At 44.2% G+C, this 17,372-nt stretch overlaps 1 protein-coding gene across 2 annotated transcripts in view; it reads left to right on the forward strand.

Annotated features, from left to right (window-relative positions):
* Positions 1 to 111: 111 nt before the first annotated feature.
* LOC129856838 (39S ribosomal protein L13, mitochondrial-like) overlaps positions 112 to 17,372 on the forward strand; it is a 29,166-nt gene continuing 11,905 nt past the window's right edge. Inside the window, exons 1-6 of one of the 2 annotated variants that reach the window (XM_055924549.1) lie at positions 112 to 221; positions 2,535 to 2,658; positions 4,713 to 4,806; positions 5,037 to 5,097; positions 14,925 to 15,011; positions 15,611 to 15,732. In XM_055924549.1, coding sequence (XP_055780524.1) covers positions 195 to 221; positions 2,535 to 2,658; positions 4,713 to 4,806; positions 5,037 to 5,097; positions 14,925 to 15,011; positions 15,611 to 15,732 — 515 coding nt within the window. In that variant the 5' untranslated portion in view covers positions 112 to 194. Of the gene's footprint in view, positions 222 to 2,534; positions 2,659 to 4,712; positions 4,807 to 5,036; positions 5,098 to 14,924; positions 15,012 to 15,610; positions 15,737 to 17,372 lie in introns of those variants that run through there. The other variant, XM_055924550.1, reaches the window with a different exon arrangement.

Raw genomic sequence — 17,372 nt, forward strand, 5'->3', positions numbered from 1 at the left:
AAATATATACCAATGTCATCGGCTAAATATTAGTAACCGAAAATGTGCTAGTTATCCATTCAGGATTTCAGGAACAGATTTACAATTTGGACCCAGGAACTGAGTTTTTATCCATGTTTCGACTCAATACAACGCTGCACCATCTGCTCACATTGGGGGTCAATCTGGAATGATGCGCTCGTAATTCATGTAATATGTCCAGTTTTACTAAATCTGCCCAGGTAAGACTTTACTTTTATACATAACAGCATGTTCATTTCATTTAGAACTAGCTTTAAATGTGTCAGTGTTAGTTATATGCAAAACTCATCGCTATCCGATGGTACATGTAGCTAACGTTAGCTAGCTAGCTATCCGCAATCTGTCCAGCTAGCTAATCTTTTTATTAAACCCTAGTCTTAAATTACAGTGGGATCTTTTCACGCAATGATTTATAGTATGAATTGAATCCGTGTGCCCAAGCCAGCCTGCAGCTGCATGTTTGTGGCTTGAGAGCTGACAACTGTGTGTTGATGAGGGATGATGTGCTACTACTGTGTGTTGATGAGTGATGATGTGTTACTACTGTGTGGTGATGAGGGATGATGTGCTACTACTGTGTGTTGATGAGGGATGATGTGTTACTACTGTGTGTTGATGAGGGATGATGTGCTACTACTGTGTGTTGATGAGGGATGATGTGCTACTACTGTGTGTTGAGGAGGGATGATGTGCTACTACTGTGTGTTGATGAGGGATGATGTGCTACTACTGTGTGAGGGATGATGTGCTACTACTGTGTGTTGATGAGGGATGATGTGCTACTACTGTGTGAGGGATGATGTGCTACTACTGTGTGTTGATGAGGGATGATGTGCCACTACTGTGTGTTGATGAGTGATGCTGTGCTACTACTGTGTGTTGATGAGGGATGATGTGCTACTACTGTGTGTTGATGAGGGATGATGTGCTACTACTGTGTGTTGATGAGTGATGCTGTGCTACTACTGTGTGTTGATGAGGGATGCTGTGCTACTACTGTGTGTTGAGGAGGGATGATGTGCTACTACTGTGTGTTGAGGAGGGATGATGTGCTACTACTGTGTGTTGATGAGGGATGATGTGTTACTACTGTGTGTTGATGAGGGATGATGTGCTACTACTGTGTGTTGATGAGGGATGATGTGCTACTACTGTGTGTTGATGAGGGATGATGTGTTACTACTGTGTGTTGAGGAGGGATGCTGTGCTACTACTGTGTGTTGATGAGGGATGATGTGTTACTACTGTGTGTTGATGAGGGATGATGTGCTACTACTGTGTGTTGATGAGTGATGCTGTGCTACTACTGTGTGTTGATGAGTGATGCTGTGCTACTACTGTGTGTTGATGAGTGATGCTGTGCTACTACTGTGTGTTGATGAGGGATGATGTGCTACTACTGTGTGTTGATGAGTGATGCTGTGCTACTACTGTGTGTTGATGAGTGATGCTGTGCTACTACTGTGTGTTGATGAGGGATGATGTGCTACTACTGTGTGTTGAGGAAGGATGCTGTGCCACTACTGTGTGTTGATGAGGGATGCTGTGTTACTACTGTGTGTTGAGGAGGGATGATGTGCTACTACTGTGTGTTGATGAGGGATGCTGTGTTACTACTGTGTGTTGATGAGGGATGCTGTGTTACTACTGTGTGTTGATGAGGGATGATGTGTTACTACTGTGTGTTGATGAGGGATGATGTGATACTACTGTGTGTTGAGGAGGGATGCTGTGTTACTACTGTGTGTTGATGAGGGATGATGTGCTACTACTGTGTGTTGATGAGGGATGATGTGCTACTACTGTGTGTTGATGAGTGATGATGTGTTACTACTGTGTGTTGATGAGGGATGATGTGCTACTACTGTGTGAGGGATGATGTGTTACTACTGTGTGGTGAGGAGGGATGATGTGCTACTACTGTGTGGTGAGGAGGGATGATGTGTTACTACTGTGTGAGGGATGATGTGTTACTACTGTGTGTTGATGAGGGATGATGTGCTACTACTGTGTGTTGATGAGGGATGCTGTGTTACTACTGTGTGAGGGATGATGTGTTACTACTGTGTGGTGAGGAGGGATGATGTGCTACTACTGTGTGGTGAGGAGGGATGATGTGTTACTACTGTGTGAGGGATGATGTGTTACTACTGTGTGTTGATGAGGGATGATGTGTTACTACTGTGTGTTGAGGAGGGATGATGTGCTACTACTGTGTGTTGATGAGGGATGATGTGCTACTACTGTGTGTTGATGAGGGATGATGTGCTACTACTGTGTGTTGATGAGTGATGATGTGCTACTACTGTGTGTTGATGAGGGATGATGTGCTACTACTGTGTGTTGATGAGGGATGATGTGCTACTACTGTGTGTTGATGAGGGATGATGTGCTACTACTGTGTGTTGATGAGGGATGATGTGCTACTACTGTGTGTTGATGAGGGATGATGTGCTACTACTGTGTCTGAAACTCTGAATTGCCTTGATCTCTCTCTGTTCCCGTTTATTCAGCAATGGGCTACCTTTGCCAGGTCGTGGTACCTGATAGATGCTCGGATGCAGCCTCCAGGGAAGATTGCCACTATGTGTGCAATCAGGCTACAGGGGAAACACAAACCTATCTACCATGCACTGAGTAAGTAGACAGCGAGCTAGTATGCCCATTTAGAAATGTACGAATGGTGTGTTTTCCTGAATGTGTGTGACTGTGCAATACAGTCTGCAGTTGATTTGAGTATTTCATTTGATGTTTTCTTCACAGCCAGCCAGGACATATTCTCCATATTCAGAGATGTTTTTGCAGCTATAACAATGACCACATGGTGGCGCTAAAGTATCACTGTGAAACCAATAGACCCCAACTAAGCACATAACCAGAAGGCATAATACCCACCACTTATTTTTCATCAACCTTTCAAAACCTGTGTCTCTTCACACTAATTTGATTTGATTTGACTGTGAGGTGAATGTCTCGTCACCTGATGTAAAGGTCCATGTGTGTGGACAGGGACATGTGTAACCTGTATTTAACCAGGCAAGTCAGTTAAATTCTTATTTACAATGACGGCCTACCCCGGCCAATGCTGGGTCAATTGTGCGCCGCCCTATGGGACTCCCAATCACGGCCGGATGTGATACAGCCTGGATTCGAACCAGGTACTATAGTGACGCCTCTTGCACTGAGGTGCAGTGCCTTACACCACTGCGCCACTCGGGGATAGAGAACCATGTCCGTTACTTTCCCCTCATCCCTGGAGCTGTGCTCTGTTAATGGCTGTGTGTGGACAGGGACCCCGAGGAATAGAAAACCCTGTCCATTACTTTCCCCTCATCCCTGGAGCGCTGCTCTGTTACCAGCTGGAATCCTATTCTCTGACCCTGTTTTACTTATTCTATTAAATGTTTCATGCTGGTTGTTGAATGACCATTCAAACTAAGAAGGGGTTAATTCTCTTGTTTTATATAGTACCAGTCAAAAGTTTGGACACACCTACTCATTCAAGGGTATTTCTTTATTTTTACTAATTTCTACATTGTAGAATAATAGTGAAGACATCACAACTATGAAATAACACATATGGAATCATATAGTAACCAAAAAAGTGTTATATTTTAGGTTCTTCAAAGTAGCCACCCTTTGCCTTGAAGACAGCTTTTCACACTCTTGGCATTCTCTTAACCAGCTTCACCTGGAATGCTTTTCCAACAGTCTTGAAGGAGTTCCCACATATGCTGAGCACTTGTTGCCTGCTTTTCCTTCACTCTGTGGTCCAAACTCATCCCAAACCATCTCAATTGGGTTGAGGTCGCTGATTGTGGAGTCCAGGGCATCTGATGCAGCACTCCATCACTCTCCTCCTTGGTCAAATAGCCCTTACACAGCCTGGAGGTGTGTCGGGTCATTGTCCTGTTGAAAAACAAATGATAGTCCCACTACGGGCAAACCAGACAGGATGGTGTATCGCTGCAAAATGCTGTGGTAGCCATGCTGGTTAAGTGTGTTAACTGTGCCTTGAATTCTAATTAAATCACAGACAGTGTCACCAGCAAAGCACCCCCACACCACCTCCTCCATGCTCCATTCACCTACTCTGCGTCTCACAATGACAGAGTGGTTGGAATCAGAATTCTAAATGTTGAACTCGTCAGACCAAAGGACAGATTTACACCGGTCTAATGTCCATTGCTCGTGTTTCTTGGCCCAAGCACGTTTCTTCTTATTTGTGTCCTTTAGTAGTGGTTTCTTTACAGCTGTTCGACCGTGAAGGCCTGAACATCAACTGTTCTCCTCTGAACAGTTGATGTTGATGTGTCCATTACTTGAACTCTGTGAAGCATTTATTTGGGCTGCAATTTCTGAGGCTGGTAACTCTAATGAACTTATCCTCTGCAGCAGAGGTAACTCTGGGTCTTCCTTTCCTGTAGCGGCCCTCACAAATCCTCACGCTCTAACCACTAGGCTACCTGCAAGTCAACCACTTAGTCATCTATCATTCTCTACCCATATATCTAATTCAGAAACCACCTTTTTTTTGTGGTGGCATGCAATCGAATGATGAATCTTTTCCTGCATTCCTTGATGATCTTTTGAAAGGAGCTAAAGAACATTCCTTTGGAACATGTCAGCAACATTTGTTGGTGTCGAGTTGTTGATGTTTTGTAATGAGCGCGTGTCTCTGTGTTCCTCAGGTGATATTGGAGACCATGTAGTAGTCATGAACACCAGACACATAGCCTTCTCTGGGAACAAATGGGAACAGAAGATATACTCCTCTCACACCCAGTAAGGCCTCGCTCAGACTGTCTGTTACACACGGAATCATCAGTGAACACAAACAAGTGTTATTCTGTACCTGTGTTTACTCATCAATCAAGAAGAACTTCATTGAAACATGCAGCATGTGAACTGATCTGTGTAATGAGGGATGTGGTTGACTAAGCCTATGTGTGTAAAGTGGATTGTTATACAAAAGTGTGTCTTCCTCTAAATTCAGTCTTGTTTCTTTCCCAAAGGTACCCGGGGGGATTTAAACAAGTCACAGCCACCCAGCTACATTTGAAAGACCCCAAAGCGGTAAATATTGCGAGTCAGTTTATTAGGTACACCTGTCTAGCACCGAGTCAGACCCCCCCTTTGCCTCCAGAACAGCCTGAATCCTTCGGGAACATTCCACAGGGATGTTGGTCCATGTTGACGCGATGGCATCACGCAGTTGCTGCAGATTAGATGGCGGTACACCACAGCCACCAGCCTGTACCGTTGACACCAGGCAGGATGGGTCCATGGACTCTGCCATCAGCATGACTCAACAGAAACCGCTGTTCATCGGACCAGGGAATGTTTTTCCACTCCTCAATTGTCCAGTGTTGGTGATCATGTGCCCACTGGAGCAGCTTCTTCTTGTTTTTAGCTGATAGGAGTGGAACCCGGGGTGGTCGTCTGCTGCAACAGCCAATCCGTGACCAGGATGGATGAGGTGTGCTTTCTGAGATGCCGTTCTGCACACCACTGGGCTGTTATTGGTCTGTTGGTGGCCTGTTGGCTCGCACCATTCATTCTCCTTCCACCTCATCAACCAGCTGTTTTACAGGACTGCAGCTGACTGGATGTTTTGTGTGTGTCTCTCCGTTCTCTGTAAACTCTAGACGTTGTCGTGTGTGAAAAGCCCAGGACTGCAGCCATTTCTGAGATACTGGATCCGGGACGTCTGGCACCGATGATCATACCGCGCTCAAAGTCGCTTAGGTCACTGGTTTTGCCCCGTTCTAACGTTCAATAGAAGGGTAACTGAATGCCTGGATGCCTGTCTGCCTGCTTTATATAGACAGCGACAGCCACATGACTCACTATCTGGAGGAGCGATCCGTTTATGTGAATAAGGTGGTGTACCTAATAAACTGACCGGTGAGTTAACTACTGTTTTATTTGTGTGCTACTGCAGTCTGTTTGGAAACACTGAATAAACACTGTCCTCTCAGGTGTACCTATACAGTAACTTCAGCCTTTAAAGTTTCATTCCTGGGCCTGGATGAAGCTGCATTTCATCAAAATGTCAGAATTGTATGTCGTTCAGGAAGCAGTTGCATTTTGCGTTGCTGTTATGTATCGATTTTCATTTGATGAAATATGAGCTATCCCACAGTCCTGTGACGTGTTTTGTCTATAAACGTTACAAATGGCTCGCTGGGGTGAGAGAGAATGAATTATGGTGTAATTAATTGTCTGTCCTTGTAAGTCTCCCGTCCCTCCCATTCCTCTGGTTCCAGAGACGTAGTGTTCTCCTGCAGAATCATCAGGGAGGATTTTACAAGTGTGCTTTTCACACAGAGACACTTGTGTATTATCACAGACACACAGGATCTCTGCTGATGCAGGTCTGTCAGACCATTAGACCTTTAGGAGAATGTCTACTGTAATCTGGGGAAAGTCCTAGCTGGGTGTGCAGGATCAGCAGCACAGCTTAGTACAACCCAGAGATGAACTTTATCAAGGAATACAACTAAACCCATTTCAGCTTGAATTCAGCTGTCTGTTGTCTCTCCTCTCTGCCTGAGAGCACATGGCATTGCTGTCTATGTTTTCTCTCCTCTCTGCCTGAGAGCACATGGCATTGCTGTCTATGTTTTTTCTCCTCTCTGCCTGAGAGCACATGGCATTGCTGTCTATGTTTTCTCTCCTCTCTGCCTTACAGCACATGGCATTGCTGTCTATGTTTTCTCTCCTCTGTGCCTTACAGCACATGGCATTGCTGTCTATTTTTTCTCTCCTCTGTGCCTTACAGCACATGGTATTGCTGTATATGTTTTATCTCCTCTCTGCCTTACAGCACATGGCATTGCTGTCTGTTTTCTCTCCTCTCTGCCTGAGAGCACATGGCATTGCTGTCTATGTTTTCTCTCCTCTCTGCCTGAGAGCACATGGCATTGCTGTCTATGTTTTCTCTCCTCTCTGCCTGAGAGCACATGGCATTGCTGTCTATGTTTTCTCTCCTCTCTGCCTTAGAGCACATGGCATTGCTGTCTATGTTTTCTCTCCTCTCTGCCTTAGAGCACATGGCATTGCTGTCTATGTTTTCTCTCCTCTCTGCCTTAGAGCACATGGCATTGCTGTCTATGTTTTCTCTCCTCTTTGCCTTACAGCACATGGCATTGCTCTTATTGAGATGGATGTTCTTAATAATGTTTTAGTGTGTACTTTTTGTTTGTGTTGCCTCAAATGCATGAATGTTTCAACAGCTCCATCCCAAGTGGTTCACTGAGGAAATGTACCTGTAGCCCACATATATATTCATTAAATGTACCTGTAGCCCACATATATATTCATTAAATGTACCTGTAGCCCACATATATATTCATTAAATGTACCTGTACCTGTAGCCCACATATATATTCATTAAATGTACCTGTAGCTGTAGCCCACATATATATTCATTAAATGTACCTGTAGCTGTAGCCCACATATATATTCATTAAATGTACCTGTAGGCCACATATATATTCATTAAATGTAGCTGTAGCCTACATATATTCATTAAATGTACCTGTAGCCCACATATATATTCATTAAATGTACCTGTAGCCCACATATATATTCATTAAATGTACCTGTAGCTGTAGCCCACATATATATTCATTAAATGTACCTGTAGCCCACATATATATTCATTAAATGTACCTGTAGCTAAGCCCACATATATATTCATTAAATGTACCTGTAGCCCACATATATATTCATTAAATGTACCTGTAGCTGTAGCCCACATATATATTCATTAAATGTACCTGTAGCTAAGCCCACATATATATTCATTAAATGTACCTGTAGCTGTAACCCACATATATATTCATTAAATGTACCTGTTGCCCACATATATATTCATTAAATGTACCTGTTGCCCACATATATATTCATTAAATGTAGCTGTAGCCCACATATATATTCATTAAATGTACCTGTAGCTAAGCCCACATATATATTCATTAAATGTACCTGTAGGCCACATATATATTCATTAAATGTACCTGTAGCTAAGCCCACATATATATTCATTAAATGTACCTGTAGCTAAGCCCACATATATATTCATTAAATGTACCTGTAGCTAAGCCCACATATATATTCATTAAATGTACCTGTAGCTAAGCCCACATATATATTCATTAAATGTACCTGTAGCTAAGCCCACATATATATTCATTAAATGTACCTGTAGCTAAGCCCACATATATATTCATTAAATGTACCTGTAGCCCACATATATATTCATTAAATGTACCTGTAGCTAAGCCCACATATATATTCATTAAATGTACATGTAGCTAAGCCCACATATATATTCATTAAATGTACCTGTAGCTAAGCTCACATATATATTCATTAAATGTACCTGTAGCTAAGCCCACATATATATTCATTAAATGTACATGTAGCTAAGCTCACATATATATTCATTAAATGTACCTGTAGCTAAGCCCACATATATATTCATTAAATGTACATGTAGCTAAGCTCACATATATATTCATTAAATATACCTGTAGCTCACATATATATTCATTAAATGTACCTGTAGCTAAGCCCACATATACACTACCGTTCGGAGTGACTAAGAAATGTCCTTGTTTTTTTAAACAAAACCACTTTTCTTTGTCCGTTTAAAACAACATAAAATTGCTCAGAAAGGCAGTGTAGACATTGTTAATGTTGTAAATGACTATTGTAGCTGGAAACGGCTGATTCTTTATGGAATATCTACATAGGCGTACAGAGGCCCATTATCAGCAACCATCACTCCTGTGTTCCAATGGCACATTGTGTTAGCTAATCCAAGTTTAAAAGACTAATTGATCATTAGAAAACCCTTTTGCAATTATTTTAGCACAGCTGAAAACTGTTGTGCTGATTTTAAAGAAGCAATCAACTGTCCTTCTTTAGACTAGTTGAGTATCTGGAGCATCAGTATTTGTGGGTTCGATTACAGGCTCAAAATGGCCAGAAACAAAGCACTTTCTTCTGAAACTCGTCAGTCTATTCTTGTTCTGAGAAATGAAGGCTATTCCGTGGAAAAAATTGCCAAGAAACTGAAGATCTCGTACAACGCTGTGTACTACTCCCTTCACAGAACAGCGCAAACTGGCTCTAACCAGAATAGAAAGAGGAGTGGGAGGCCCCGGTGCACAACTGAGCAAGAGGACAAGTACATTAGAGTGTCTAGTTTGAGAAACAAACGCCTCACAAGTCCTCAACTGGCAGCTTCATTATATAGTACCCACAAAACACCAGTCTCAACATCAACAGTGAAGAGGCGACTCCGGGATGCTGGCCTTCTAGGCAGAGTTGCAAAGAAAAATACATATCTCAGACTGACCAATAAAAATAAAAGATTAAGATGGGCAAAAGACGTGGGGTCTGAGTGACCCCAAACTTTTGAACGGTGGTGTACACTAATTAAATATACCTATAGCTAATCCCACGTATCCATTAATTAAATGTACCTGTAGCTAATCCCACGTATCCATTAATTAAATGTACCTGTAGCTAATCCCACTTATACATTAATTAAATGTACCTGTAGCTAAGCCGACATATACATTAATCCTCCCTTTTCCAATTGTAGTGACTCATCTAGTTCCTAGCAGTGCAGTGACCCTCCCTCCACATTACAATAAACCTAGCTTTTATTTACACCTTCCTTTTTAATTTAAGTGATACATGTTCCCTTTCCCTAAGTCTACCTCCCAACGTTTAAACATGAGGGATAGTGTGTGAAGGGCATCCCTCTCAGTGATGGTGTAGAAGGAAGGGAGAACAGAACAGCCACATGTTATCCTATCCCAGAACAGCCACATGTTATCCTACCCCAGCCCAGAGAACAGAACAGCCACATGTTATCCTACCCCAGCCCAGAGAACAGAACAGCCACATGTTATCCTACCCCAGCCCAGAGAACAGAACAGCCACATGTTATCCTACCCCAGCCCAGAGAACAGAACAGCCACATGTTATCCTACCCCAGCCCAGAGAACAGAACAGCCACATGTTATCCTACCCCAGCCCAGAGAACAGAACAGCCACATGTTATCCTACCCCAGCCCAGAGAACAGAACAGCCACATGTTATCCTACCCCAGAACAGAGAACCGAACAGCCACATGTTATCCTACCCCAGAACAGAGAACAGAACAGCCACATGTTATCCTACCCCAGAACAGAGAACAGAACAGCCACATGTTATCCTACCCCAGAACAGAGAACCAAACAGCCACATGTTATCCTACCCCAGAACAGAGAACAGAACAGCCACATGTTATCCTACCCCAGAACAGCTACATGTTATCCTACCCCAGAACAGCCACATGTTATCCTACCCCAGAACAGCCACATGTTATCCTACCCCAGAACAGCCACATGTTATCCTACCCCAGAACAGCTACATGTTATCCTACCCCAGAACAGCTACATGTTATCCTACCCCAGCCCAGAGAACAGAACAGCCACATGTTATCCTACCCCAGAACAGCCACATGTTATCCTACCCCAGAACAGCCACATGTTATCCTACCCCAGAACAGCCACATGTTATCCTACCCCAGAACAGCCACATGTTATCCTACCCCAGAACAGCTACATGTTATCCTACCCCAGAACAACCACATGTTATCCTACCCCAGAACAGCCACATGTTATCCTACCCCAGAACAGCCACATGTTATCCTACCCCAGAACAGCCACATGTTATCCTACCCCAGAACAGCCACATGTTATCCTACCCCAGAACAGCCACATGTTATCCTATCCCAGAACAGCCACATGTTATCCTACCCCAGAACAGCCACATGTTATCCTACCCCAGAACAGCCACATGTTATCCTACCCCAGAACAGCCACATGTTATCCTACCCCAGAACAGAGAACCGAACAGCCATATGTTATCCTACCCCAGCCCAGAGAACAGAACAGCCACATGTTATCCTACCCCAGTTCCATACTGTATAGCTGAATGGGCAGGGCAGAGCTCCAAGACCTGGCCGACTGCCTGCCTGTCCCCAGGCCTCCCAGCTCTGGCCTGCAGCCTCTCAACCCTCATCGCCCCCCTAGCCCTCTCCAAACCTCCTCTCTCCCCCAGCCCACCTCTCTCTAACTGTCCTCATCCGTCTCATCAGCGCTCTTCCCCAGCCCTGGCCAGTTGCATCTCCCTTCCCCTCCTTTCTCTCCCCCCTTCCGTCTCCAGCCCTCCTCGGGTTTCTCTAGCACATTACACCTCCATTAATGAGATGGATGCATGTCTCTAGCTGAGTTATTCCAGCGGGGGGGGAATCTATCAGAGGTAATTGTGGGTAATGATCACGTTGGGGTGACATCCACCTTCTGTAGCCGTGGTGACGGATGGTGTCCCTATACAACACGCATCCGTCTTCCACACACCACGGTCGTCATTTAACAGGAATAGGATTAATCACAGGGGATAGATATGTATGAAGGGATTAAGCTGGAAATGGTAGATGAGAGAAAGTCAAATATTAAGAGATTTTCACTTCTTTGTGACATTTGGATTTTTCTTCCCCTCACTTGGTATTCTTATTGCAGAGGATGGATTTGAGTGGTGGACGGTTATGTAGGAATAACATGTTATTTTGATGGTCGGTTTGCCAACGGAAGGAGGGAGGGACAGAGATGGGGCAGCTGGGAGGAGGGAGGGACAGAGGAGGGGGAGAAGGGAGGGACAGAGGAGGGGCAGGAGGGAGGGGCAGAGGAGGGGCAGGAGGGAGGGGGGAGGGACAGAGGAGGGGGAGGAGGGAGGGACAGAGGAGGGGCAGCTGGGAGGAGGGAGGGACAGAGGAGGGGCAGCTGGGAGGAGGGAGGGACAGAGATGGGGCAGCTGGGAGGAGGGAGGGACAGAGGAGGGGCAGAGATGGGGCAGCTGGGAGGAGGGAGGGACAGAGGAGGGGGCAGCTGGGAGGAGGGAGGGACAGAGGAGGGGCAGCCGGGAGGAGGGAGGGACAGAGGAGGGGCAGCTGGGAGGAGGGAGGGACAGAGATGGGGCAGCCGGGAGGAGGGAGGGACAGAGATGGGGCAGCTGGGAGGAGGGAGGGACAGAGGAGGGGCAGCTCCTGCCCCTCCCTCCTCCCAGCTGCCCCTCCTCTGACAGTAAATCTCAGTAAGACCAAAATAATGGTGTTCCAAAAAAGGTCCAGTCGCCAGGACCACAAATTCCATCTAGACACCGTTGCCCTAGAGCACACAAAAAACTATACATACCTCGGCCTAAACATCAGCACCACAGGTAACTTCCACAAAGCTGTGAACGATCTGAGAGACAAGGCAAGAAGGGCATTCTATGCCATCAAAAGGAACATAAATTTCATACCAATTAGGATCTGGCTAAAAATAATTGAATCAGTCATAGAGCCCATTGCCCTTTATGGTTGTGAGGTCTGGGGTCCGCTCACCAACCAAGATTTCACAAAATGGGGCAAACACCAAATTGAGACTCTGCATGCAGAATTCTGCAAAAATATCCTTTGTGTACAACGTAGAACACCAAATAATGCATGCAGAGCAGAATTAGGCCGATACCCACTAATTATCAAAATCCAGAAAAGAGCCGTTAAATTCTACAACCACCTAAAAGGAAGCGATTCCCAAACCTTCCATAACAAAGCCATCACCTACAGAGAGATGAACCTGGAGAAGAGTCCCCTAAGCAAGCTGGTCCTAGGGCTCTGTTCACAAACACAAACACACCCCACAGAGCCCCAGGACAACAGCACAATTAGACCCAACCAAATCATGAGAAAACAAAAAGATAATTACTTGACACATTGGAAAGTATTAACAAAAAAACAGAGCAAACTAGAATGCTATTTGGCCCTAAACAGAGAGTACACAGTGGCAGAATACCTGACCACTGTGACTGACCCAAACTTAAGGAAAGCTTTGACTATGTACAGACTCAGTGAGCATAGCCTTGCTATTGAGAAAGGCCGCCGTAGGCAGACATGGCTCTCAAGAGAAGACAGGCTATGTGCACACTGCCCACAAAATGAGGTGGAAACCGAGCTGCACTTCCTAACCTCCTGCCCAATGTATGACCATATTAGAGACACATATTTCCCTCAGATCACACAGATCCACAAAGAATTCGAAAACAAATCCAATTTTGATAAACTCCCATATCTACTGGGTGAAATACCACAGTGTGCCTCACAGCAGCAAGATTTGTGACCTGTTGCCACAAGAAAAGGGCAACCAGGGAAAAACAAACACCATTGTAAATACAACCCATATTTATGCTTACTTATTTTAACTTGTGTGCTTTAACCATTTGTACATTGTTACAACACTGTATATATTTAATATGACACTTGTAATGTCTTTATTGTTTTGAAACTTCTGTATGTGTAATGTTTACTGTTAATTCGTTTTGTTTGTTTCACTTTTGTGTATTGTCTACCTCACTTGCTTTGGCAATGTTAACACGTTTCCCATGCCAATAAAGCCCCTTGAATTGAATTGACAGAGGAGGGGCAGCCGGGAGGAGGGAGGGACAGAGGAGGGACAGGAGGGAGGGGCAGCTGGGAGGAGGGAGGGACAGAGGAGGGGCAGCCGGGAGGAGGGAGGGACAGAGGAGGGGCAGGAGGGAGGGACTTTTTATGTAACCTTTATTTAACTAGTTAAGTCAGTTAAGAACAAATTCTTATTTACAATGACGGCCTGCCGGGGAACAGTGGGTTAACTGCCAAGGTTTTTACCTTGTCAGCTCAGGGATTCGATCCAGCAACCTTTCGGTTACTGGCCCAACGCTCTAACCACTAGGCTGCCTGCTGGTTACTGGCCCAACGCTCTAACCACTAGGCTGCCTGCTGGTTACTGGCCCAACGCTCTAACCACTAGGCTGCCTGCCTCCCCTGAGCTGAGCATTCAGGGTATTAGTTCAAGGATAACACAATTATTTTTCATATGACCTAAATGATTTGCTACCAGTTGGCGATCGTGACACATCGCTCCAAGTAACACTGAATATGTTTCACACCACAGAGAGAGAGAGGGATACTAGGAATAGAACCAGCCTGTTAAAATGTTAGGAGAATATTACAGGGGTCTATAAAGTTGTCTACAGTGGAGACTCTTTACTATCGAGAGAGGGTAAGGTGGAGATATTACCATATTGCTTAAGCTCATTCTCTCAGATCCACCCAAGTGTCTCTCGGGGATAGGGGTTGTTTCTGGACAGGGTCATAGAGAACAGACCTGAGGGGTATAGTACAAAGAAGAATCAATTATTTAGCCAGCTAACTTTGATAAACCAGAAATATCTATTGTTTTTCTGTTTCATTAAGAAAGCTAAACTTAGATATGTGTTTTTGGTTGTTGGGTAAATTATACCATGCCCATTTTCAAGCATATCTTTCTAAAAACAAATTAGGGAAGTTAGCTGGCTAACAACTCATTGATCGTGCTTAGTAGTATACCTGTCTGGACCTAACACGATCTCCACTGGTCACCACTGGAGACATATTAAAGATGGTTCAATGTTGGACCTCGACCTTGCTCTTCTCCAGAGCTGTAACCATGACAACCCGGATCCAACTGTCTTACATTAAATGTCTGTCTGGGGTAGTGTCCTAAATGACACCCTATTCCCTATATAGTGCGCTAGGATAACCTATATAGTGCGCTAGGATTCCCTATATAGTGCGCTAGGATACCCTATATAGTGCGCTAGGATACCCTATATAGTGCGCTAGGATTCCCTATATAGTGCGCTAGGATTCCCTATATAGTGCGCTAGGATTCCCTAACTAGTGCGCTAGGGTGCCATTAGGGACTGAATCTGAGTAGCCTATCCAAGCGATTGATCCAGAGTTCAGTGATTGACTCTTTTTCCTCTTCCTCCTCCAGATAGTGAAGCTGGCAGTGTACGGGATGCTGCCTAGGAACCTCTCCAGAAGGACCATGATGCAACGGCTACACCTCTTCCCTGAAGATGTAAGACTTGTCTTTTAAGACTTTGACATATAATATGTGTGAAAATGAAATGAGAAGTTTTATTAAAAAGAATGACGCCACACACGACACCTCTTCCCTGAAGATAAAATAACTGCTCTTTATTCCCCTGGTGTGGACTGAATATGTCTGACATGTTGATTTGATTGATTTAATTTGTTGAATCATTTTAAATGATGACATATTCAGCCAAGAACAAGCAGAACAGACATAGAAATATCAGCAATAACACAAGTCTGACTTGTTTCCAATTAACACAAGTCTGACTTGTTTCCAATTAACACAAGTCTGACTTGTTTCCAATTAACACAAGTCTGACTTGTTTCCAATTAACACAAGTCTGACTTGTTTCCATTGTGGTAAAGTATTTAGACACATCTAGTCTGACTCTAGCTTCTCTGCAATTATATATAAATATAAAAGTCTTATTTTCCCTTGACTTGCACCTCTCTCTAACCCAGGTGTGATTTCCCTCTCTGAAAAGTGAAGACACCTACAAACCTAAGACTGGGTTCCTGGCCCTGGCTAGAGCCTAGGTGCCATACAGATCCATGACTATGTTGTATGTAATTGTATGGCAGGATCTTCCTGAGGACATCCTTCTGAACCTGACAGAGGAGCTGCCTCAGCCCAGAGAGATCCCTCGCAGACTGAATGAGTACAGCCAGGAGGAACGAGAAGCCTTCCCCACTCTATGGACCCCGTGAGTACCTTCTTCTCCCGGTCTTCCTCCATGGACGCTTCACACACACACACACACACACACACACACACACACACACACACACACACACACACTCTCTCTCACATCTTCACACACCATCCTTAATCACACCCACATATCCTCACACACACACACAGCTCTCTCCACCCCGGCCTGCGCTGAATCTCTAGCTCATTTAGAACAGCCTGGTTTTATAGAGGAACAGTCTGGTTTATAGAGGAACAGCCTGGTTCATAGAGGAACAGCCTGGTTTATAGAGGAACAGAGACATTTAGAACAGCCTGGTTTATAGAGGAACAGCCTGGTTTATAGAGGAACAGACACATTTAGAACAGCCTGGTTTATAGAGGAACAGACTGGTTTATAGAGGAACAGCCTGGTTTATAGAGGAACAGACTGGTTTATAGTGAAACAGCCTGGTTTATAGGGGAACAGACTGGTTTATAGGGGAACAGACTGGTTTATAGAGGAACAGACTGGTTTATAGAGGAACAGACTGGTTTATAGAGGAACAGCCTGGTTTATAGTGAAACAGACTGGTTTATAGTGGAACAGACTGGTTTATAGTGGAACAGACTGGTTTATCGTGGAACAGACTGGTTTATAGGGGAACAGACTGGTTTATAGAGGAACAGACTGGTTTATAGTGGAACATACTGGTTTATAGTGGAACAGACTGGTTTATTTTACATTTACATTTAAGTCATTTAGCAGACGCTCTTATCCAGAGCGACTTACAAGTTGGTTTATAGAGGAACAGCCTGGTTTATAGGGGAACAGACTGGTTTATAGTGGAACAGACTGGTTTATAGTGGAACAGACTGGTTTATAGAGGAACAGACTGGTTTATAGAGGAACAGACTGGTTTATAGTGGAACAGACTGGTTTATAGTGGAACAGACTGGTTTATCGTGGAACAGACTGGTTGATAGGGGAACAGACTGGTTTATAGAGGAACAGACTGGTTTATAGTGGAACAGACTGGTTTATAGAGGAACAGACTGGTTTATAGAGGAATAGACTGGTTTATAGAGGAACAGACTGGTTTATAGAGGAACAGACTGGTTTATAGAGGAACAGACTGGTTTATAGGGGAACAGACTGGTTTATAGGGGAACAGACTGGTTTATAGTGAAACAGACTGTTTTATAGAGGAACAGACTGGTTTATAGAGGAACAGACTGGTTTATAGAGGAACAGACTGGTTTATAGAGGAACAGACTGGTTTATAGTGAAACAGACTGGTTTATAGAGGAACAGACACATTTAGAACAGACTGGTTTATAGAGGAACAGACACATTTAGAACAGACTGGTTTATAGAGGAACAGACTGGTTTATAGTGGAACAGACTGGTTTATAGAGGAACAGACTGGTTTATAGAGGAACAGACTGGTTTATAGGGAAACAGACTGGTTTATAGAGGAACAGACACATACCATAGTTCCATTACAGGCTGCTGTGTTCCTTCGGCCATGGCACTGATCCATTGTTGCTCAGTCCACAGCCTGCTATTCATATCAGCCGGGACGCAGTTAAATGCCTTATGATTCTGCTCTCTACAAGAGCGGCCAAATCTTTAAGCATTTTATGACCTAAATGTTACGCTGGCTTTAGCTT

The sequence above is a fragment of the Salvelinus fontinalis genome, chromosome 6, assembly GCF_029448725.1.
Source record: "Salvelinus fontinalis isolate EN_2023a chromosome 6, ASM2944872v1, whole genome shotgun sequence".
Classification (NCBI taxonomy): Eukaryota; Metazoa; Chordata; class Actinopteri; order Salmoniformes; family Salmonidae; genus Salvelinus; species Salvelinus fontinalis.